This window comes from Mesoplodon bidens, assembly GCF_964165515.1.
Source record: "Mesoplodon bidens genome assembly, chromosome: 12".
NCBI classification, from domain to species: Eukaryota; Metazoa; Chordata; class Mammalia; order Artiodactyla; family Ziphiidae; genus Mesoplodon; species Mesoplodon bidens.
Window position 1 is genome coordinate 61,039,637 of NC_138168.1, and position 25,001 is coordinate 61,064,637.

The window sequence follows — 25,001 nt, forward strand, 5'->3', positions numbered from 1 at the left end:
AGTGATACAAAGACTGTTTTATGGAATTTATATTATAGTGAGAAAGATAGTCACTAAACCAATAAATAAGAATATAATATGGCCATAAAGTCTGGAGCATGGGCTAATATGCCTAATAAGTGACTTGTTCTCAATATATTGCCTGACGAATTAAATGTTATCCTTCGTCCACTAGGTCCAGCTCAATGGGCTGTACATTTCCTCTCCTCCCTATGCATGCATCTTGTGATGAATTGGTGTCTGATTATCATTAAATAGCCTGTGCTTTTAGCAACTCTTAGAAGAAGCAATCAAGATGGTTCAATCTATACAAAAAATAAAATCATATTATCTACGTTTCTATAATCGATGGCCACCCTATAAAATATAATTCAGATAAATTAGTTCTAGGGAAAAGAAAATAAGATAATTATAATAGTTAACAATTCTGTAGTGTTCACTGTGTGCCAGGCTGTGTTCTAAACCAATTTCTTTCTAATTTTATTGTGTATATCAATCACTTAGGGTTCTTGTTAAATGCAGATTCTGAGTTGGTAGTTCCCAAAAAGGCATTGAGATTGTGCATTTCTAAGAAGCTTCCCAGTGATGCCAATGCTGCTGGTCAATGGGCCTTATTTTGAGTATTGAGAGAATAAGCATTTTACATGAAGCTAAATGGAGGAGGAAACAAGGCAAGGAACTGGGGAAGGGCACGTGGTGAAGGCAACTGCAACTGTAAAGGCTCAGAGGCAGGAATAAGATGTGTGTACTGGCAGCAGATTGAAGTGGTTGGTGAAGAGGTAGGGAAAGTAGGGTGTGAAATTAGCACAATAAGAAGAAGTGAAGTGTGCAAATAAGAAGTGTGATTTCCACAATTGGAAAGTCAGTGCTTTCACAGCTCAAGACCGAATCTCTATCGTTAGGTAGACTGGGATTCAAATCTTAACTACACTGTACTAACTGTGTGACCTTGGGTAAATCACTTAACTTGTTCAATTTTCTATTCATTTAAAAGGTGATAAACACAGGACATGTGTTAGTATAGAATTAAATGAGGAAAGCTTATAACTACCTGGCACATACTGAAATCTAAATGAATATATAAACTAGCATTATTATTTATATAAAAAGTGTAAATGGCAAAGGCTTAAAATTATAATTGATGCAGTTAAATCCACAGGTAAAAAGGTAATTGAAAGAATGAGTCAGAAATAGAAAGAAAAAGAAGGCAAATTTATGTTCCAAACGGAGAAATAACACTATATCTTTCTCATTGATTTTACTCTTCCAGAGTAGGAATGAGTTTCATGTGGTTTGAGACAAACTATCAGTTTCAGAGAAAAATTAGAGCCTGCTCTCTTTTTTATGGAACAGTCCATCAAGTTTATTCTTCCATGTGAGAGTTTCTCTCTGTTTTTGGAAAGTCCTTTCCCTAAGTTTCCTTTGAAATCCCACTTCTGGGCTTCCCTGGTGGCACAGTGGTTAAGAATCCGCCTGCCAAGTCAGGGGACACGGGTTCAAGCTCTGGTCCGGGAAGCACCCACATGCCTCAGAGCAACTAAGCTCGTGCACCACAACTACTGAAGCCTGTGCCCCTAGAGCCCATGCTCTGCAACAAGAGAAGCCACCGCAACGAGAAGCCCATGCACCGCAATGAAGAGTAGCCCCCACTCGCCACAACTAAAGAAAGCCTGCGTGCAGCAACGAAGACCCAACACAGCCAAAAATAAAATTAATTAATTATTTTTTAAAAAAAATAACAAATAAAAAAAATAAAATCCCAGTTCTTCCAATTTTTACAGAACTCCCATAGAATAAATCTGCTTACATTTATGCTCACAGAACATTCATTTGGACATAGATTCTGGAATTTAATGTCTCATTCCAATGTAATTCAGTGTACTACCACCTGCTCAGCAATGCATATTCAGTACTTACATTTCAGTTAAAATGGATGTCCATCTCACTTTAAAAATATTTTTTTAATTCCTCAGCTACCATCACATAACTTTTCTTCTTTTGCATGACTTTCTCACAATAGGAGGAAAAAGTACCTGTACAGGTATTTAAATAAAGTAACTCTTGGAGGGCTGGCTGGGTAGTCTATATCACTCTCATGTAGTCTCACAGTCAACATGACATATCTTGTTTGCAAAGCCTTGTTTGGACAGCTTAGGAAAGCCAGAAATACAGGGCTGGATAGGGTTTTCCCCAAAGGACATTTTGATGTTTTGTTTATACTGTCCTACAGAAAAAGAAGGAGGCTATTGAAAGTGGCAAACGACAAACTGAGGACACTTTAAAAGAAGGCACTGACATACTTGATGAAGCCAACCGTCTTGCAGATGAAATCAACTCAGTCATAGACGTGAGTATTTGGTGAAACCCAAAGTTAAAAGAAAGATGATAATGATACAAACTCTCATAAATGAGAATCAATGAGAAATCTCAGTAGTATAAGCAAATACTGTTATTTTCTTGTGGGTATAAAGTTGTTTTTGCCTTATTCTATTGTGACCATACTCACCCATTGGTAACAATTAGAACTTAACATTATTCTCTCAGTAGACATGAATGTCTGGTGAGGGTACTCACACACACCAACCTGTATTTTTTTCACAGTGATGAAGGGCATTTCTTGTTCCTAGGATAGCATTTACAATCTGCTTCAATATTCACAGAATATTAGTTAAAAGAGAAATGTAAAGCTACAAACAGACTTTTAACATACTGTCTAATGCAGTAGATACTGATATATGGTGATGCATGGTAATAGAAATGCAAATAGTGTAAAAGATCCCAATGACTATCATTTATGCATTTAGACCTACAAAGTAGCATTTTTTTAAAAAGACTGTCAGGTTCTTCTTGGTATAAATTGCCTTCATATATTTCCTAATCTCTATCATTAAATAATAGCTTTTATTTTCTATTCTTTTTTGCTAGGTTAGTAAATTTGAAGTTTCATAAAAACCTAAGCGTGTATAATTAGATTTCCAAGAGAAATTAGTAAATGAGAGGAAGCTTGGATTCACTTACTTAAAATGCCTTCTTTTCTCTACATATCAGTATGTTGAAGACATTCAAAGTAAATTGCCACCCCTGTCTGAGGATCTGAAAGATAAAATAGATGACCTCTCCCAAGAAATAAAGGACAGGAAGCTTGCTGAGAAGGTGTCCCAGGCTGAGAGCCATGCGGCTCAGTTAAATGATTCATCTGCTGTCCTTGATAGGTATGTCATTTGTTGTTGGAAGTATCTATGTATCTTGACACTTTTCCAAAAGTTTTGACTAGCAGAAATGGTAGAGAGTTGCTTTCAAATCTTGATTTTTGTAATTATGCACATACGAGCTACATGGCCTTTCTGTGGAAAAGCCTAATTAGAAGGGTCTGGGCAAAGCTCTACTGGAGCAGCATCAAAAGTCTGAGTTAAAAGTAGATTCAAATATGGCATGGTGGGGAGTGAACATTGCCTTAGGCTACACTTAGAAAAAATATTTTCTGTTCTTTATTGGAGAGCACAGCAGTTTCCTTATTAGCATTTTAAATAATAATGTATAAACACACATTCTGCTTCAAATTTCAGTTTTATATTTTTAATGAAATCAAACTATTTATTGTTAAAGGGTAGCTTTTGAAAATGTGGCTCCATACATAGTCTTTAAGTCTTGTTTTTTCTTTCAAATTTCATGGAGACATTACATATTGCCCTGTGAAATAACAGCTCATTATAACTGGGATTCTTATACGGGTCAGTGAGGGAGGGGCAACTGGTGAGGTGTGTTTGACTAGTAAACAGCCTTCTAGGTATAACTGGTGTGCTTCCCCTACAAATTCGGGGTTGTCATAACAAAATAGGTGTATTAGCCTCAAGAATAATTTTCCTAAATGAACCTGTATTTAATATACTACATGTGTAAGGTTCTGTTTCAATACTTAATACTCTTGATACAAAGGAAAATATTAATGTTTGAAGACCCTAGGAAAAAATGTACATACAATTCATTTTATAACAAGTATACAACATTTTTTAACACTTTGTTAATTTATCATGAAGGGTGGTAAATGGAGCAGTAAGCTAGAAGTCAACAGAGGTAGTCTCCAAGTCCTTAATTAGCTAATTAGTGACATGTTGGTCATGTGACCTGAGACAAGCTATTTAACCGACACTCATTTGTCCTCATCTGAGAAGTGCACCTACTCTAAAGAGATTTTGTGAACTTCATTCCAATAATATAGAACAAGTTCTCTGAAACCTGTGCGTGCTTCACAAATAACATAAAGAATCATCTCACTGCTCATACTTGCATGGTGCTCATGGTTGCAGAAACTTCTGGAGGATGCTATGGGTACTTAAAAATACGTTGGTAGTATTTCATTGCTTAATTATTTAGGAATATGAGTTTAAACTGAAAACTACAATATAATACAATTAGTAGATACCTCACCATGGTTTGGAATTAACATAATTATACTGACCATGATCGTTTGGAAGCCATATTGGTTATAAGTAAGATGTTCTTCATTTGAGTACCAACTGCTCTGATGTTCCTTTTTGGGACAATCCCAACAGAATCCTTGATGAGGCCAAAAACATCTCCTTCAATGCCACTGCAGCCTTCAAAGCTTACAGCAATATTAAGGACTATATTGATGAAGCTGAGAAAATTGCCAAAGAAGCCAAAGTTCTTGCACATGAAGCCACAGAACTGGTAAGAAACAAATAGCATTATGTACTGATAATGGAGGTCAATCTGTTTGAATAAGTACCTAAACTAAATTTCTCAAAGCTCTGCAAAATGCTAGTAAATTAGAATATTTGTTTTGTATTATTTTCAAAGGCTCCTTTTAAATTTTATCCGAAATAAATTCTCAGTCATAGCAGAACTCTTTTCTCAGTCACCCACTAATTTCCACTGTTAATAAGGGTCTTGAAATTATAGCAGATGCCAAATAGTTTGTGCCACCAACTCGCAAAGGAAAAACAGTCAAACATAAGACTCTGAACAGGGAAATTTATCACTATTATTCCATAATTCTTCAGTAAGAAAGTGCCTTGGAAATTAACACCAGTGCTTATAGTCACATACAGATTAATTCTATGTAAAGTTTGATTATAAGGTGCACATTTTACAAACACACCAGATCATATATTTCTAAACTATTATACTATTTTTATCAGTTGAAATGTTTACCTTCAAAGCTACTTTTGGCTGCTGTCACTGTTCAAAATAAATTTGCAATTAATATTTTAAAGTTTTTGGGTTCTAAGTATAGCACATTATCTGAGTATCTTCAATAGTAACAAGTCTTTTTCCTTTACATGTAGAGCAACATTTTGTAACCAAGTTATGTGATAAACCTTGGTAATACTATTTTAGGTCAAATTTCATTTCATAGGAAGCACGTGGTGAGTTAAAATGTTCAGAACCATCACTTACTCCTTTGGCTTCACACAGAATCCCCCAAATACATCAGAATTTCAGGAGAAAAAGAATTTGATTGGACACTTGACTGTGAATGAAATATGCATAAATAGTGGGTGTTGAAGAAACAGATCCATATTTTCTTTGCTTTGGTATTGAGCACAATGCTTTCATGGATTTCAGGGATATTGAAGGTATTTGCCACACTCTTAGCAGGTTTATTTTATGGTCATGGTGAATGATGCATCATATTCCATCAGCAGTTAGTACTGTTTTGGTTTCTCTGGAATGAGCTCTACCAATACCATATGTTCTGTTTATTTCTTATTCAAAATCATGACACAATTATTACAGAAACTTCCCTATGTTCAATTATCCTTTCAAAATGAACCATTTTTCAAATCTATTTGAAGATCCTAGTCTTCAAGGTCACCATTTTCATCTGACCCATGTTTTATTGGATCACCATTTTCAGGATTTAGCACAGTACCTGACAGAGAGTAGACACTCGTGAGTAAATGAATGAATGTCATTCTAATTGACATTTTTCATGCCTATTTACAACATTTTGTACCAATAAAATCCTCACTATTGTCATTACTTCATTTTTATGAACTTCTAACATTTTATGTTAAAGACCTGTTTATTTTCACCCAAATTTAATACCATCACTTTATACTCAGGAGACTCTCATATTCATGTCAACATGAAATATTCACTTTTCCTCAACACTGATGCTTATACATGATAGGCTAGCCAAACTCAAACATAGAGCTAAGACAAGTTTTTTGTTGTTTTTTGTTTTAACTAGGACAAGTTTTACTGCATTACAGCATGTCCCCTTCTTATTGTTATTCCTTCTCTATAAGCCATGGAAAAATAATTAAATGTCTGAAAAATTACAAAGTAAAAGCTAAAGAGAATCACTGATTTATTAAGTGGCTAAAAACAAACACACAGAAGACTGATCTGGCCAGAAAGTTTGTTGGACCGTGTTTCAAGAACAGAATAAATAAAGTTTTAATTTTAATAATTCATTATAATATAGTTCTATTATACTGGAAAAGAAATATATTTGCCATTAAATTGAGCAATTACCTAGATAGTACTAGCATTCCATAAATGTTAGAGCTGGTATTATTGCTAGAGCTATAGATAAACACAGAAGAGTAAGTTTATTATTTGTGTATGAAAGAGTCATTTGAGTCTAGTCCTGCAAAGCAGGAAGAATGTTTTCAATGAATTAGAAACAAAAGACAAAGAAACAAAGCAGGAATTTATACAAGGAGAAAAAAGACATATTAGACAAGCAATAAAGCAATCAATTACTACTGTGAAGAAGATGGACGTAAGATAATGTGAGAAGAAAAAAGCATTGAAAATACCATAGGAAAAGAAACAAATGAATATGGAATAGTCTTAAAGCATAATTGACAGCATTTGTAAAACCACTTTACTTTTAAAAATCTGCTTAAGTCTACCTATTTGTAGTGCACACATAATCAACAATAGAATTGAAAGGAAAATATGAATGAGAAAAAAGTTGATCCTTTATTTTAATTAAATAATAAGCAGGTGGAGGTTATAAACAATTCAAGGTTGTAGTATAGTTCCTATGTGAAGAGTAACAGCCCCTTGTATATATAATTTATTTAAATATCAAAGTGAAATATTATTTTAGGAACAGACATTATGAAAAACACACTATATTTCTATTAGTGCTAGGCAGAAAAATACTATCATTATATTATTGGTACAAAAGATTGTTTTCCCTACACATGATCTCCAAGATAACACTTCATTTTGTACCTCTCATTGGTGGGCATAAGGAGAAAGAGAAAGGAAATATGTCACCATTTATAAAATAGAATATGAAGATCCAGTAATTTTTTTGTAATCTTTACTGCTTTGATGCTATAAAAAGTCCTCAGACTCTAAAATAACAGAGAATTAAACCTTTTAAAATATTTTTCCAGATCATAGGTGAACTTAAAACCTATGTTATCAAGCAGATCAGATTTTGGAAGTAGAAGAAAAGTAGACTTCATATGCTGCTGGATCCTTGGGATGACCATCAGAGGCAATAGGCACGGTGTCAGTAGCACTGGGAAATGAGACCCTCTGCCCTTTTCACTGGGAAGTTCTTAGATGCTCTGCACTTGAATCTGGTATATCCAAACAGCAAACAAAAGGAAGGAACAAAAAGGAAGTCTAATGTAGAATGGATTCCTTAGATCTGGTTCTTTAAGATCCTGAAGAATCATCACACAACAATAATCACACAATCTCCATCTATTCTGAAATGTTGTCCTCCTTCCTTCCTTCCTTTCTTTTCTCCCTCTCTCCCTTTCTCAAGGTGAATGGAATGTGCTCTGTGATACATACTTCAGTGTAGAAAATGTAGGCAGTCCTCACCTTCCCTAGGTATCTTCCATTTAAAAAAAAAGAATCACTTTTTCACTTCCCCCAGCAACTGAAGATTTCTTTTTTCTTCTATACCCTCTTCTTTACACTGCAATCATTGTTATTGTCTGAATCTCTCTCTCTCTCTCTCTCTCTCTCTCTCTCTCTCTCTCTCTCTCTCTCTCTCTCTCCACCCCCCAACACACACCAACAAAATTCCTTAATACCCTCTAATCCAGAATCCTCTTTCTCAATTAGTCTCAGTCTCAGTGTTTAGTCTGATCTTCACTAAGAATCAGCACTAGAAATTGGGAAGAATTTATACTTGCTTTCAACACCAGTACACAATGTGGTCTTCCTCTTTATTCTCCAAATTCAAGTTCTGTCACTTGCTACAGTTACCCAACACTCCTGGGAGCCATAAGTCTAAATATCTTCAGCATGATCTTTCTCAGGCGCATCTAGGAAAAAATAATATAAAATACAGAAGAAAGTGAGCGCAATTTGTAAGTAATGCATTTTCTCATAGAAACAATAATAGTGGGAGTTAGTAAAGAACAGTGCTGTGTAAGTGATATGTAGGCTTTAGATGAACTAAAGAGAGGGGGGAAATTCTGAAAAAATATTATACAGGAGGAAAATATACCTAAAATTAAGTAAGTTTAAAGCCTTAGACACCTGATCCTAAAAATATGTGAACTGCTGTGGTAAGTGACTTCCCACTGTTGATTCCTTAGTATGAGGAGAGTAAAAATCCATAGAAACTCGCAGTTTTTTCTTTAAAAAACTTGAAACTTGAAGGAGTTTTTCTTGCTTTAGGGTTGAGTCTACAGAATAAACTGGATTTTTGTAAATTCACTCTTATGTGACAGATCAGTGGGGAGAAAAAGCCTGATAGAAAATAAGGATACTAGAAAGCAAAGTCAGGGAGCTCTGATAACATGGCAGTCTGAGATAATTCAGATCCATCCTAATGTGAGAAATTCACAGAACTGCTAGGTAAATTCTAACTCCCCAAAGTTTAACACATACTTTATTTTATAAAGAGGAAACAAGGGGCTTCCCTGGTGGCACAGTGGTTGAGAGTCCGCCTGCCGATGCAGGGGACACGGGTTCGTGCCTCGGTCCGGGAAGATCCCACATGCTGCGGAGCGGCTGGGCCCGTGAGCCATGGCTGCTGAGCCTGCATGTCCAGAGTCTGTGCTCTGCAACAGGAGAGGCCACAACAGTGAGAGGCCCGTGCACCGCAAAAAAAGAAAAAAAAAGAGGAAACAAAAGAAAATCTAAAAATAAAAATGAGAGTAAAACAGAATAGCACATTCTAGAGCTGGCAGCTTGGTGACTCAATGAATTTGGAACATAAATATAGATCATATGTCTAGGGACTGGGATTTTAAAGCCCAGGCCGGGAGAGAAGACATCACAGATATCATCCTAAACCTACAAAAGAGGGAGTCTTTTTTGACTAATCGAAAGTATGCAAAACCGTGAGACTTGGAAACAATTGTTCTCATCAACAAACACTCCTTCTAGCCCAGAACATGCCAAGGAGCCTTGTTACTTTTCATGCCTCCAGTTGTGAAAAATGTCTCTCATAAGTTGCTAAAACCATAAGCCTGTGGATTGAAGTCCAAATTTATACCATATATATTTATATATGGATTAAAGTCCATATGGTACAAGACTTTCCAAGCTAAAAATTTAATGGGGAGAGGAGGGGAACTGATCCTGGCTCTTGGAACCTCTAGAGCATCTAGAAGGAAACAGAAAAGTGGTCTGTTTAGATACACTCTAAATAATCAAGTAGGAAAGAGGGTAGGCAGGCAAAGTATGTAACATGATCCTAAAGTTATTCAAAAATCTGAAAGAGAATATACAATAAACATGTTTAAAAGTATTGAAATGTTAAAAAGAATAGAAAAGAGCGATAAAAAGAGAAAATACAGAAGATTACGGAAATTTGCAACAGAAGCAAATAAAATTTCTAAAAATAAAATATATAGGAAAAGAGAATGAGTTAATAGAAAGAGATGAATACATTACCCAGAATGCAACAAGTATGGTAAAACATAAAAGGCGTGTAAGAAACAAGGAATATAGATTGTAAAAATGAAATGCAAATCTATTAGGAGTTCCAGAAGTTGAAAAGGGTGAGAACGGGGAATAGTAATAGTAAAAGAGATACTGAAATTTTTCAAGTGCTGGTGAAGGATATGATATGATTTCTCAAGTTAAGGAAGCCTATCACAATAAATAAAATAAGTCCACACCTGGAAAGGTCATTGTTAAACTACAGAAACTAAAGAGGAAAAGAAAACAAAATCTTAAAATAATTAGGGAGAAAAGGCTTTGGGTCAGACGCCAACTGCACAGCCGCAGCATCCGGGGCTTTGAAAGATGTTGCATCTCTGCCTGCTTTCTACTCTGGGCATTCTGCTCCCATGGCCTGCTGCCACCACTTCACAGCTTAGTGACTGTGGTGTTTTCCTCTTCCTACTTCCTTTTACCAGAAAATAATGTCTCCAGAATTAAAATTTAAGCTGAAAATAGACCTCGAGGGGACAGAAGCATGAATAACTCTGTGAGAATTTCATTTGCACTATTTCACAAGTAATATTCCATGATTTTCATATAGGTAATACTTGGTATATAGTAGCTGATCCCTAAATGTAAATTGCCCCCTCCCATCTCCAAACATTGATACTAGGAATCTAGAAAGGCTAGGATGCTCCAGATTTTCAGAATGAACAAGATATATATACTGCCAAGAGAGATAGGAAAGTTGAATAGAGAAGGAAGTTTCAAAGAAAAAATAAAATTACTTTCTTTCCCTACTTAGTTTGAGATCACCTATGAATATTTATTTGAATGTAGATGCCTTGTAGGATTTTTTTATTGATTAGAATTAGGTTCAAGTGGTGTGCCAGAATTTCCTAATCAGGCTGTGGAAAGAAGATAGCAGGTCAGAATTTGAGGATAGAAGATTTGTCTCCAAGTTGAGTGCATTCTGTCCATGTACTGAGTTGTGTCAGCTAAAGTAATAGCTTTTTAAGAAACTTTGTGCAGTCTATTCGGATCCCTCTCTTGGCTTAATGCCGATAGTATATCATCCCCAAAGCTTAAAACTTATTTTTTAATCTGGTTTAATATTCAGTCTCCAACTATCCTTCCTTGATGCAGTTGTGGTACTTATAATAGGTGTTTCTGAACTATTTATTGACATTAGGTGTTAAGCATGTTCACATTTTCAATTTTTTCTATAAATTTTTTAAAACCTTTTTAAATTTATTTTATTTATTTATTTATTTTTGTTGTATGTGGGCCTCTCACTGTTGTGGCCTCTCCCGTCGTGGAGCACAGGCTCCAGACGCGCAGGCTCAGCGACCATGGCTCACGGGCTCAGCCGCTCCGCGGCATGTGGGATCCTCCCGGACCGGGGCACGAACCCGTGTGCACTGCATCGGCAGGTGGACCCTCAACCACTGCACCACCAGGAAAGCCCTGTTTGTTTGTTCTTTAATTCTTCTAGGTCTTTGTTGAACATTTCTTGCATTTTCTTGATCTTTGCCTCTATTCTTTTTCCGAGGTCCTGGATCATCTTCACTATCATTATTCTGAGTTCTTTTTCTGGAAGGTTGCCTATCTCCACTTCAGTTAGTTGTTTTTCTGGGATTTTATCTTGTTCCTTCATCTGGTACATAGCCTTCTGCCTTTTCATCTTATCTCTCTGTGAATGTGGTTTTTGTTCCACAGGCTGCAGGATTGTAGTTCTTCTTGCTTCTGCTGTCTGCCCTCTGTTGGATGAGGCTATCTAAGAGGCTTATGCAGGGTTCCTGATGGGAGGAACTGGTGGTGGGTAGAGCTGACTGTTGCTCTGGTGGACAAAGCTCAGTAAAAGTTTAATCCCCTTGACTGCTGATGGGTGGAGCTGGGTTCCCTCCCTGTTGGTTGTTTGTCCTGAGGCAACCCAACACTGGAGCCTACCTGGGCTCTTTGGTGGGGCTAATGGTGGACTCTGGGAGGGCTCACACCAAGGAGTACTTCCCAGAACTTCTGCTGCCAGTGTCCTTGTCCCCATGGTCAGACACAGCCACTGCCCGCCTCTGCAGGAGACCCTCCAACACTAGCAGGTAGGTCTGGTTCAGTCTCCCCTGGGGTCACTGTTCCTTCCCCTGGGTCCCAGTGTGCACACTACTTTGTGTGTGCCCTCCAAGAGTGGAGTCTCTGTTTCCCCCAGTCCTGTCAAAATCCTACAATCAAATCCCACTTGTCTTCAATGTCTGGTTCTCTAGGAATTCCTCCCCCCATTGCCGGATCCCCAGGTTGGGAACCTGACATGGGACTCAGAACCTTCACTCCAGTGGGTGGACTTCTGTGGTATAAGTGTTCTCCAGTCTGTGACTCACTCACCCAACAGTTATGGGATTTGATTTTACTGTGATTGTGCCCCTCCTATCACCTCATTGTGGCTTCTCTTTTGGATTGGGTATCTTTTTTGGTGAGTTCCAGTGTCTTCCTGTCAGTGACTGTCCAGCAGCTAGTTGTGATTCTGGTGTTCTCACAAGAGGGAGTGAGAACACGTCCTTCTACTCTGCCATCTTGGTTCCTAATCTGTAGCCAGAATCTTTTGATATCACTGCTATTGGTCAATACATCACAGAGTTAAACACTGTGAATCTTACAATAGAATTAAACATTAAGGTATTTCTAATGAGTATCTCTTTAGAAATGTGGTCATATCGTCTTTTCAGTCTGTCTTATTTAATATTTGCTTTGTGTAATTGGATGAATCAAAATACATAAAGAATACTTGCAAGGTCATTTTGAGTTTTTATTTCCTACATAAAGAAGTGTGCAAATATTGGCAGAATACACATTGCATTCAAAAGGCCCAATATAATATAGTGTCAGTCAAGTTTTAAACTTTAGCTCGCATATACCTTGTATTTTATTCTGCCAGTGATTACTTAGGAGTCATTCAAACAGTAATTTTCACTTCTTATTTATATCTATAATCATCGGGATTTAAAGTTTGTACCAGTGTAGTGTTAATGGAAAAATAGTATAATCCATAATAAGCATGACAATTGAATCTGTCAGTAAAACTGATGAGCATTTTTTCTCCATCAGCAATTCAGCAACTTATCTAAGAACTGAGTCACACAAGAACAAATACGAAAAAGTCAGTGAGGATCTAAGTTACATAGAAATATATTGAATCTGTGTGTGAAAATGGTATTCATCAAGCCAGCTGACTTTACTGATTTTCTTTGTACATGATACACTCATTTGCGTCAATAACTTTAAGACAATCTATTGGAAGCAGAATAACAAACTTCTATTTGATTACCCAGAATTTGGCATATTTAAAAATTGAGGGCATAAAGTGTTAAAAAGGAAATCAAAGAGTTTGTTACATCAGTCAGCAACACAGAAACTCTTTGGGGTGATGCTATAATGCAATATAAATTTAAACTAATTTTATTCAAGGCAGCAATGCTCTCAGACCTGGTATTTGAGATTTCCACCAGTAGGAATAAATACAATAATAAATATGTGAATAATCAAGAAGTGAAATTGCCGTGTTGAGTTTGATTCTGGATATTAACTGGAAAGAAAGCAGTAAGCCCTCTGAGGAGGTTTTCTAACTCAATAGACCTTTATCCATTGTCTGTACTCAAAATCAAGACTCCTTGTGGTACCCACCCATCCTACCCTCAACAGTTTGTCAGCAGCAAGCCAGTGGCACCCAAGGGTGATGGAGCAGTGGCTCTCATGCTGTGACTGGTGAAAACCTGTTCTCAATTAGTTATATACTTTTTTTTTTTTTTTTGCGGTATGCGGGCCTCTCACTGTTGTGGCCTCTCCCGTTGCGGAGCACAGGCTCCGGATGCGCAAGCTCAGCGGCCATGGCTCACGGACCCAGCCGCTCCGTGGCATGTGGGATCTTCCCGGACCGGGGCACGAACCCGTGTCCCCTCCATTGGCAGGCGGACTCTCAATCACTGAGCCACCAGGGAAGCCCTAGTTATATACTTTTAAATCCTCTCTCAATTGTCTTTCTTGGTGTTCTCAAGCTGCAACTTCACAGTCATGAATTCTAAATTCTCATGAGTAGTTTTGGAGATTTTCTGTTTCATCCCTTGGTCTCCTTTGTGTGCTCAGTTGCTTCCAGTCCTCCAGAGACTCATCTAACCCCTGTCCCATTTTAGGATATTATGCAATGCTAGGATCTACAACCTTTCTTTCACCAGATTTCTGACCAAAGTCATTCTTTGGGTTGTTTCTGAACTCATTTTTTTGATTCACAATTTCATTTTAGTATCCTGTAGATTTTTAAAATATGGGTTATATTAAAACACCTTTAAAATCAATACACAGTGATTTCCTTTTTAAAAAATTGTGTATGATCTTTTTAATTGTTACAAAAGCAGTTCAGGTCCATTATAAAACAAAATAGGAAATACAGACAAGCAAGAGGGAGAAAATCTAAAATGTGTGTAATCTCACCAACCACAAATAATGACGTTTATAATGTTTATTTGTCCATACCTTTTCCTGTGCAAATAGCTTTTGTACAAATGGGTAATTTTTACATAACTGTTTTGTAGCTTAATATATCTAGTAACATCACTTGCACATTTTTCAGTGTTCTCAAAAGTTATGTCTTTTAAAATGTATATAGTGCTAGATACCACGATTTCTTCTAAGAATTTATTTTATTATAGTAAGAAATTTTTCCCCGATTTTTAACAACAGCCTAACATGCCCAAATATAAATTTCTTCTGATAAATATTTTACATAAACACACTGCAGCTAATTATCAGCCCTTACATATACCTCTGCACATTTTGAACAGTTTTCTTTATTAAAAAGATTTTGAATTTAAAATCATCTAAGTCACATATTATCTTGACACATTATCCCCTTTGGAAATGTGCAGCACTTGTCTTCTAAAATAAATTATTTCATAAAGAGGAAGTAATGGAATAGGCTATAAACCACGCTGATGAATTTTCAGCTAGTACTTTCTTTAGAAAACAAAAATAAACAAAAACAATTATGCATCTCTCCTTAGCACCAACTTTTTCAATGAATTCAGAAAATTTACCTCTAATAAAGAAGTTAGTACAGGAACATTTAGAAAAATAATAAAAAATATAATATAGAAAGAAATATAAACAATAACTTTTAAATTTGCTTATTTAAATAATACATCAGTGAGGTGTGCGTAAACCATCCTGATAAACTTAACTTTAGGTCTCACCTGCACATCTCCTCCCCCTAAGAGACCCTCCTCTGACAACAAAACACTTAGATATTTCCATATTCCATTATGGCAGTCATCATTTTCTTTATAAGGATTTTTTGGTTTGTCTCTCCACTCCACTTCAGTTCCATTAGAGAAGGCAGAGTCTTTCGATCTTTGAATAATCAGAGCTTACTCTGGTGCTTGAGAGAGCCAAAAACTTTTATTGGGTAAATCAGTCAATTCATTCATCTATTAATCAATGACATGATGCCTAAACGAGTCACTATGAATACTTAACAAATAGTAGGAAGAAGAAAACTAACATATATTAAAAGCCAATTAAGTGCCAAGCCTCTGTTAAATCTTTGTAGACTTTATCATTTTATTTTTTCCTGTATCTTTCCTTCTCTGATGTTTTAAATTATCTCACATTTTCTATAAATGATTATTAGCTAATAAAACATATAGCAACCTACATGTAATAATAGATCCTATATTGTGTGATATAATAAAAGGTTTTAGATAATTTATAAATACATATATGTATATATACCCAGAGAAGAACTTATTATTTATAAAAATACAATCTCTAAAAATCAAGTAACAAAATATCTTGCAAGTCTAAGAACCTCATTTATATTTCACATATGCTGTAGACACAGCCCAGAAACTCAGATGTGATGCTTATAAATATGCATGAAGTATAATTAGCTTGGAAAATGCTGCTTCATCACCTGTCCTGATACTGCTGATGTGCTTCAGTGACTTACTAAGCAATGTTGGAAAATAAACTCTCCAAATTCCAATGAATTGAAACAGTTCTGTTCATCCATAACGTGTTAGTGTTTTCCATTCTGTTATCATATGAAAGACTTGTCTTTTAAACCTGGATTGTTAGTACACTGCTTATAGCTGACAATTGTACTCCATCATCTCTTTACTTTAATATTTTGAAGTGCTTCTTGAAACATTGAAACTTGTCTTATTCCTCCACATCTCTTGAACCCAAACCTCTCATTTCCAACGCCCTTGCCTAAGGTTACAACTCTATTTTCTCTGGCTCATACTATTACAATAGACAACTGATATCTCTTTTTCCTCCCACACAGCTGCCCAATTCCTCTTCCTGGACTATTGCTCTGAGCATACATTCCTACTCAGAAACTTTTAACGGCTCCATATTGCTTATTGTCCGGTTTCCTTAGTCTAACATTCAAACTTTCCAGAAACTGACTCCAAACTACCTAACAGCCTTACTTCTTAACACTGCCCTTCATAAAATCTACAGTGCTTTGCAACCAAAATACTTGCTCCCCCATCCACACATCAAAATTCCCTGTCTCCTTGTCTTTCCTTACCTTGTTGCTACAATATCTCCTACACCCCCATATATACTGCCCATCTCTTTACATCTGAGCAAGGAGTAGTTGACTAAGGATCCAGGAAGAAATCACTGGCTACCTGAAAAACAGGAAAAACAAGATGTCTGGAAACAAAAGGCAGGCAACACTCATAAATGCAAGATAAGAAATTGGCAGCAGGGAAGTTTATCAGCAGATGAACTTCAGTCAGGATTCAGTCATGTTGCTGGATGATGGTGCAAAGGTCCAATGGAAGATCATTGAACTGATAATCATCTAGTCAGCCTCATCAGAAAAATTGAGAAAGGCCACCAATATTCAATATCAGGAATAAAAGAGGTGAAATCACAGCAACTTCTGCATACAGTAAAGGATAATAAGAGAAAATTATGAACAACTTTATGCCAAAAATTAGACATTTTGAATGAAATGGGCAAATTCTTTGAAAATCACAAACTACTGAAACTCATCCATAAATAAATAACTTGAATAGCCCTATACTCATTAAGGAATTATATTTGTATTTTAAAACCCTCACATACATGCACACACATGCACGTGCACACACACACACACACAATTCAGTTCCAAATGACTTCACTGGTGAATTCTACCAAATATTTAAGAAAGAAGTAATAAATTCTTCAGAGAATTGAAGAGGAGAAAATATGTCCCACCTCATTCTAAGAGGCCAAGTATTACTATGATACAAACCAGACAAAAACATTACAAAAAATGAGAAAATTATAGACCAATATCCCTCATGAACATAGATGTAAAAATTATGGACAATGTTAAAACAAATCAAATCCAGCCATTTATTAAGATAAGGTACAAACTAGAAGAGCATATTTGCAAATTACATATCTGATGAAAGATTTGTATTCATACTATGCATAAATATCTTTCAAAACTCAATAAGAACAAAAAACTCAGTTAAAACTTGGACAAAAAATTTGAACACTTAGCCAAAGAATAAATAAATAAGCACATGAAAAGATGCTCAACATTATTAGTCACAAGGAAAATGCAAATTAAAACCAAATGATGTACACACCTATTAGAATGTCTAAAATTTTAAAAGACTGACTATATCAAGTAGTGACAAGGATGTAGGCAAACGTAACTCTCATACACTGCTGGTGAGATTTTAAAATAGTACAAATAATTTAGAAAACATGTTGATAGTTTCTAAAAAATGTAAACATACATCTGCCAGATAATCTAGCCACTCCACTTAGAGGTTTCCACTCCAAGAGAAATCAGCATATGTTCATACAAAGATGTGTACACAAATGTTCATAGCAACTCTATTTAGAATAGCCAAAGCTGGAAATCATCCAAATGTCCATCAAGAGATGAATGAATAAATAGATTGGGGCATATCCATGTAAATATAAAAGGGATCACATGTTGATACACACACAACATGGATAAACATCAAAATAATTACACTGAATGAAAGAAGCCAGACAAAAAGAAGAGTACATACTGGATGATTCTATTTGTATAAAATTCTATAAAATGCAAACTAATAGTGATGGAAAGCAGATCAGTGTTTGTGTGGAGACGGGGGAAGACAAGGAGGGGTGGAAGGGAAGGATTGAAAAGAAATGATGGGTATGTTCTCTACCTTGATTGTTTGGCAGTTTCATGGGTGTATAAATGTCAAAACTTATCAAATTGTAAATTTTAAATATGTGAAGTTTTTTATACCTCAATAAAACTGCTGAAAAGTGTAAGAAAGTAGAAAAAAATAAATATTGCCCATCGCTGTTCCTAATCCCTCCACAATTTCCACGGCTCAGACTTTAGCCTCTTTACATGTTGTCTGGCCCTCCTCTCTTACCTCATTTCTTTAATTTTCTTATGGACAGCAAGTCAACTCTCTCTCCCTCCTTTACTCCCATGCCTCACTTTGCATATCCAAGATTAGCTGTAATATGTTGGTTGTTAGATACCAGATTATGTTCTTGTAGAGAGGAATTCACACGTTAAGGCTATGGGGAAAGCTTGCTTTGTCTGGTTTCATCTTGTACTATGAATGACCCGTGTTATCCTGATGGCTCAGGATCATCATTATCAACATTAGTTATTTTGCTACAATAATATTGGCATCTATTGAAACCTATTTCATTCTTATCGATTTGGATTTCTGAGATTTAAAAACTCTTCTCTCTAGTTGTTAGTTTTTTCTTTCCTCATTGTCAGACAGATTGTCAGCTGTCACTTCAGCTGTTTTCCTGTGCCTATTTAGAGAATCTTCATCCTTCTTTCTTTGTAATTTCCTTTCTCTAATCTGTTTTGATTCAGGAAACCTATAACCAAGGGAATAAGAACGGCATATAAATTTGGAACAAATATAGAACCTGAGTGGGTAATGGAGGCTTATTTTTTTTGAGTAAGGTACATTGGATTTGTGCCATTTATATTGACACTCTTCCTTTTTTTTCAAAATAAATTACACTTATGTGGTGTCACTGTACCTAATTTCCCACAGAAAACTGCAGAACTAAGAATTTCTGTGTTCTCAGTTGAAGAGAGTGTCCATTTCCCATAGAATAATTTGTCAGGGTTGTCAGACAGCTCTTTTTGCAAGTGCTAGATATAAATGCACAATGTCTCTTTTTGTTTATGTAGATGTTTCCTATATGTCCTTTTGTAGATGTCATAGTATTATATAATCAATCTGTTCTATGAACAATAGATTATTTAAAACTGTTGGAATAACACTTTAAAATAAATTTTGCCACTACAGTAGCAAGTTCTGAAATCTCTCCTAGTTTAATGTTTAAATCATATGACTGATAAAAAATGTTATTAAGGCACTGGAGATGTATTTGAAGAGTATTCTGTCTGGGCTGACCTGAGTTCAGATCTATAACTTCAACAGTAAGTATTTAGCATTCTCTAGCTCATCTTGCACCCTGAAATACTCTTCCAATTTAAAATTTACAGGTAAGATCCTATTTGATTTATCTTTTGGTATTAATGTACTATGTAATGATTCTTGAAGAGCAAACACTATTAAAATGGATAACTAAACGTTCAATTTAAATGATCGTTTTCCCATATCACTCTATTATCTTTGTGTCACCTTTTTTAGTCCAAGGCTCAACAAATGCATCTTTGCTAGGAGATGATTGTGGCTCAGAGATTGTCATTTAGAAGATTTTGTTTTGCCCTAGTACTCTGAGATGCATTTCAAAAAAGGAGCAGTGTTCTTCCTCAATTCAACACCTAGGGTACAGAAAATTCTCCCCCACTTACCCCACAACTTGAATGAAATGTGCTTAGGGATAAAGTCAAGGATGTGCTTAGTTCTTAATTTGCTTGACCATTTGACAGCACTTGATAGTGCTGACCGGTTTTGACCTTGCAACATAGCCAGTCATCATACTCTGAGCCACTTCTGTATCTCTTGATTTCCATAATATCATGCTCTCCTAGGTTCTCTTTGTCCTTTCTGGAATCTCAATCACCTTGCCAACCCAGCCTTCTGTACCTGCCTTTAAATGTTGGGATTCCTAAGGGTTCTATTTAGGCTTTCTTCTCATCTCCCAATAAACAGTCTCCTGACTTTAGTCACAAATATGTGCTGATAATTTATTATTCTGCATATGTAGCCCAGAATGCTTTCCTGAAGGTAAACTCTGTGTACCAATTGCCTGCTAGATATGTCTACTCCATAATTCTTTTGTTTTAGATATGTGACACTTCTTTTTCTGTCCACAGGCAACAGGTCCTCAGGGTTCATTACAGGAAGATGCCAAAGGCTCTCTTCAGAAAAGCTTCAGGTTTCTTAATGAAGCCAAGAAGTTAGCAAATGATGTAAAAGGTTAGTGTGACCACTTTTTATTATTATTTTCTGTTTAATTGTAGTTGTAATTGGTAGGATATTTTATCACATTATTGGAAAAGTATAATTGTTGCAGCATAATTTTTATGATTATTTTTACTATCTAGATTTAGTGCAAGTAAACTCTCTCATCAATATTTTGCCTTCACACCTCACTTTGCACTGGACAATACTTCATAAGTTTTAAACCTAATTTCTATAGCATCATTTCATCTGTATCTAGAGTACAGGAACTTTTAAAGTATGATAAATTTTAAAGAGCACCAAACCCCACCTTTTTTTTTTTGACTTTAGAAATCATAGTCACAAAGGAATCAATCAGGCAGATGTAGTATAAATATCCTTGTGAAACTCTCAATTTAGTGGGGCACGTCTTGAAAAGTTTTCACCTTTTAAATACACTTTTATGTATTTTATTCCTAATTCAAGGATCAAAGTGCATAATATATCTACCCTGATATATTATGGGTTTTGCATTAAAAATGTATTATTCAATACAGCCACACTCTAGATAAGCTATTATATTTTTATTTCATTCAAATATCTCCTGTTCTCATTTAATTGCCTCCTGTTTCTATCTTCAGTCTCACTCACCCTTTTCTGGCTTGCATCCAGCTCTGCAACCTTACTGAAACATTCATGTCCTCTGAAAACATGCTACCATTTCAAGCCTCCACATTCCACAGTGTTCATTCTTCTCTTTGGAACTTCTCACCATCCTTCTTTCTTTTTCATCCAACTGCCTTCTACCAGACCTTCAGGATTTAGCTCAAATGTCATCTTCTCTGGGAAACCTAGCACCCCATCTGAATTACTTGCCTCTTCTCTGTGCATCCCTTTCTCATAGACTTATCAAATCACTGCAGCCATGGACTTAGCTTCCATCTTCTTGAGGACAGTCACAGGGTCTTCTTTTTAACTTTGTATTTCTAGTGTATAGTATCACAATGACTATCTCAAATCAGGAAATAAGCATATTTTTTAAGTAAAAGAATGGTGTTGGTCTTTACTAACCTTAGAAAGAAAAGAGATTTTATCATCATTTATACTTGTCATCCTTTAAACGAAGAGTCTCCAGTAGAGGCCAGTATGGAATTACACGATCTTTCTCCATTATAGATGGCACTCTGATAGTAAATGCTTTGGATTACATATCACAGGTGAAATACAACCCCTTATATATATATAAAATCCTATGCAGGAGACTGCACGTATTACAACCTGAACAGTAACTATAGAGTCAACCCTATTTTCCTATTGGGCAAGTTGAGTTGATCTCATTAGTTTGCCATCACTCCTTCATCTCCAATGTCCTTGCCCGGAGCTGGGATCAGGGTGAGGTGAGAGAGGTTGAGCCATGCAAGTGCAGAGTTAGATCCTGTTTTTATTTTAAATGTTAATATTTGCTCATCATTGATCTTTTTTGATTTAAAAAAATACTGCATTAAAACATTTTTACCTTGATCACTGAGTTTTTGGGTGCCCCTTTGAATTTCACACCTGAGGGGAGTGCCTGAGTCACCTCACCCTACTTCCAGCCCTGCCCTTGCCTCTATTTCCCCACAAATACTGGTGTTATAAAAATGAAAATAGAATCTGATTTTTAAGAAATTTTTTCCAAGGGAGAAAGAAATCTAAGGACAGGCATGGTAGAAGGGGTTAGGTGACAGAAATGTTCATTAGTTTAAATGTCTTTTTTTGTACTTCAGGTAGTACATTATTTAAAGTAATGAAAACCCACAAACTACTCAAGTAATAATTCCTCCAGAAATCCAAGCCAAGGCTCTGATGGAGACAGGAATGTTTTCTTGCTACATTATGACATTCCCCTGATTTGTGGCCAATTACACAAGTTATAAAATGGCTGTTAATCAGGGAAATGCCATATATTACCACCAGGAACTGCTGAAATAGGCCCTACAGAGCAGAATACTTTACAGCAGCTATTAAAAATAGAGATTTAGCCATTTCTCTCTCTATGGTGCCTGGACTTAGAAGGAATAAAAATGGTGAGGCCAGTATACACTCCATATTTCTAAGTTGTTCCTTGGTTCGATTCAGTACAATCCAGTTAGCTCATGAGCTTTAGTCATGAATGACTTAGAGCTTCCCCCTGCCATTTTTATGCTGTCCTTGCCTTGAGGGAACCTGAACTTGCCAGGAGCAATTTGTTTTGCTTTTTAATTTTTGAATATACATTTGTTAAAAGTAAATTTGCCCTTCTGTGCATTTGAGACTTGAAGCCATTCTACACTGAATTGATTGAACATCCATGGAGATAAAAATTGTTTTGTTGAAGGATATGGGGTTTGGTACAAATTGATGATTGAAAGAGTTAGAAGATAAATTAATGCCACTGGGTGAATTAATACTACTTTGTAGATTGACGAAACATTTTTGTCAATAAAATGGCTGGTTGAGGTTCTCATGGAATGTGTATAGGGCAAGGAATGAAGCTGAGGATGGTATATTATAAGTCTGAAAATACTAAGATTCTATAATTATATACCTGATCTTATATAGAGTAACTTTTCAACTTTATTTTACTTCTTAATTTATCCCTACTTTTCATCTTTGCCCAAAATAAGTGAAACTATTTAATTACTTATGAACAAATAGATAACATTTCTGTAAAATGGACGACATGCATATGGAATAAAAAGATCTATTTCCAAGCCCAAGAATATGGAGTCAGTGAATTGTATGACATATGATGCTGTCCAAAATATGGAACAGTGCCAGAATTATTCCAAACATTTACTTTAATCAAATTAATCCATACTTTTCTTCTGTACTATGATTCTCCAGACACTGAGTCATTAAGTCCAGACAAGTGTATCAGAATGGTTTTGCGATCATGAATATAATAACACTTGCAATTACTAACCTGTTAAGAATCTATGTTATTATCTCAGATTAGAAAAAAGAGAATAAACAGGAATATTGCAGTGATGTTAAGCCAAAGTATGACTCAGGAGTTAAATATTGTGGGACACTAGTCTTCATAGTCTGCTGGCTTTCCAAATAAAGTCACTATTCCCTGCCCCCCCCAAAAGTAAATAAAGCATTTTTATATTATTAAAAATATACTCTTTTTGGGAATTCCCTGGGATCCAGTGGTTAGGGCTTCATGCTTTCAGCGCCGAGGGTGCGGATTCAATCCCTGGTCGGGGAACTATATCCCAGAAGCCGTGTGGTGCAGCCAAAAGTATACATATATATATTCTTTTTGAATTTGCATACTACCATTTGCCAGAATCAGCCTTCCCATAGGTAGGCATATGAAAGAGAAACAAAATCCATTCCATTGACAAAAAATAATTTTGGACTAAATGGACAAAACCAAGCCTGGATCCCCTAGCCTACTGTAGTCTGAAGAACAAAGCAATCTTTTCCTGTAGAAATTGCTGATTCCTCATACAGAGTTTTTGTTCCTCCTTAACCTTGTGAATATAGAAAATTGAGAAATTGAAACCGAGTTGGGCTTGGTTTAGGAGTTAAAAGGAAAAGGGGCAAAATAGTGGCCAAACATAGAAGGGCAGGAACTATTAGAACCAGAGAGAGTACTTGTCTTACTTAAAGTTGTTTAAAGTACATTTCTTTTAGAATATCTTGCTGGCCAAAACAAAACAAGCCTACAAGCCCACAGTCAGGCTTTAGAGCTTGCCCTAAAGGAGCCACATGGAGTTTTTGATGTCTGGTCATTTTGATTTCTCATTCCACTGGCTGAAGAGAGGATTCCCTCTATCCTGATATCTTTTAAGTCTTTGGAGATCTTGCCACCAGGCAAATTCCCCTTCCTCCTCTCCTTGGGCTTCTACTACAACCGTGTAGTGGGGTAGAAGAGCCTGTGCAGTTGCAGCTAACAGCTGTTGAGGACCTAGAAAGCACAGTGCCCATGCTGAACAAGAGCTGACTTGGCACTTTTAGATCAGGGCAAAGTTTATCGGTAATATGCCTTCCTATAAACACAGGTTCCATTAAGTGATCTTAGAAGTTCCCATACACAGTCACTGGTACATGTCTGGACAAAAGAGGCAATCAGAGATAGGACACTTTGCAAACTTGTGACAGCAACAGGCGAAAGGGAAGCATAGGATAATAATGTCATGAAAGAAGGCTAGGTGTACCCCAAAGTGGAAAGACTGGGTGTAGCAACCTCATCAAATCAATTAACAGGATGCTAGGGGCAGGAATAGTGTTCTGAATTTCACCCAGCTTTCTTCCTTAAACAGCTGCTCTTCCTGCACAGGCGTTGGGATCCTGTACTCAGTCATGGGGTTGACCTAGGGGCAGGTTCTTAGAAATCTCAATATTAAGAAGACAAAGGACTATATAAGTGGATGAAAAATTATAGTAAAGTAACTTGATGGAAATTGTACTTCTTATGTTCTTAAAATATCCAAAGGTATAAACATAATGCAGGGGCTTCCCTGGTGGTGCAGTGGTTGAGAGTCCGCCTGCCGATGCAGGGGGCGCGGGTTCGTGCCCTGGTCCGGGAAGATCCCACGTGCCGCGGAGCGGCTGGGCCCGTGAGCCATGGCTGCTGAGCCTGCGCGTCTGGAGCCTGTGCTCCGCAACGGGAGAGGCCACAACAGTGAGAGGCCCACGTACTGCAAAAACAACAACAACAACAAAAAAAAAAACCCATAATGCAATGTAATAAAATTAATAAATTGTACAGAGCAATCATATATTATATAATTTAGTACAGTTGAC

At 36.4% G+C, this 25,001-nt stretch overlaps 1 protein-coding gene across 1 annotated transcript in view; it reads left to right on the top strand.

The window, feature by feature from the left end:
* Positions 1-25,001, top strand: part of LAMA2 (laminin subunit alpha 2) — a 611,700-nt gene that overhangs the window by 503,053 nt on the left and 83,646 nt on the right. The window contains exons 38-41 of the mRNA XM_081251375.1: positions 2,231-2,347; positions 3,049-3,212; positions 4,554-4,692; positions 20,159-20,261. Coding sequence (XP_081107501.1) covers positions 2,231-2,347; positions 3,049-3,212; positions 4,554-4,692; positions 20,159-20,261 — 523 coding nt within the window. The remainder of the gene's footprint in view (positions 1-2,230; positions 2,348-3,048; positions 3,213-4,553; positions 4,693-20,158; positions 20,262-25,001) is intronic.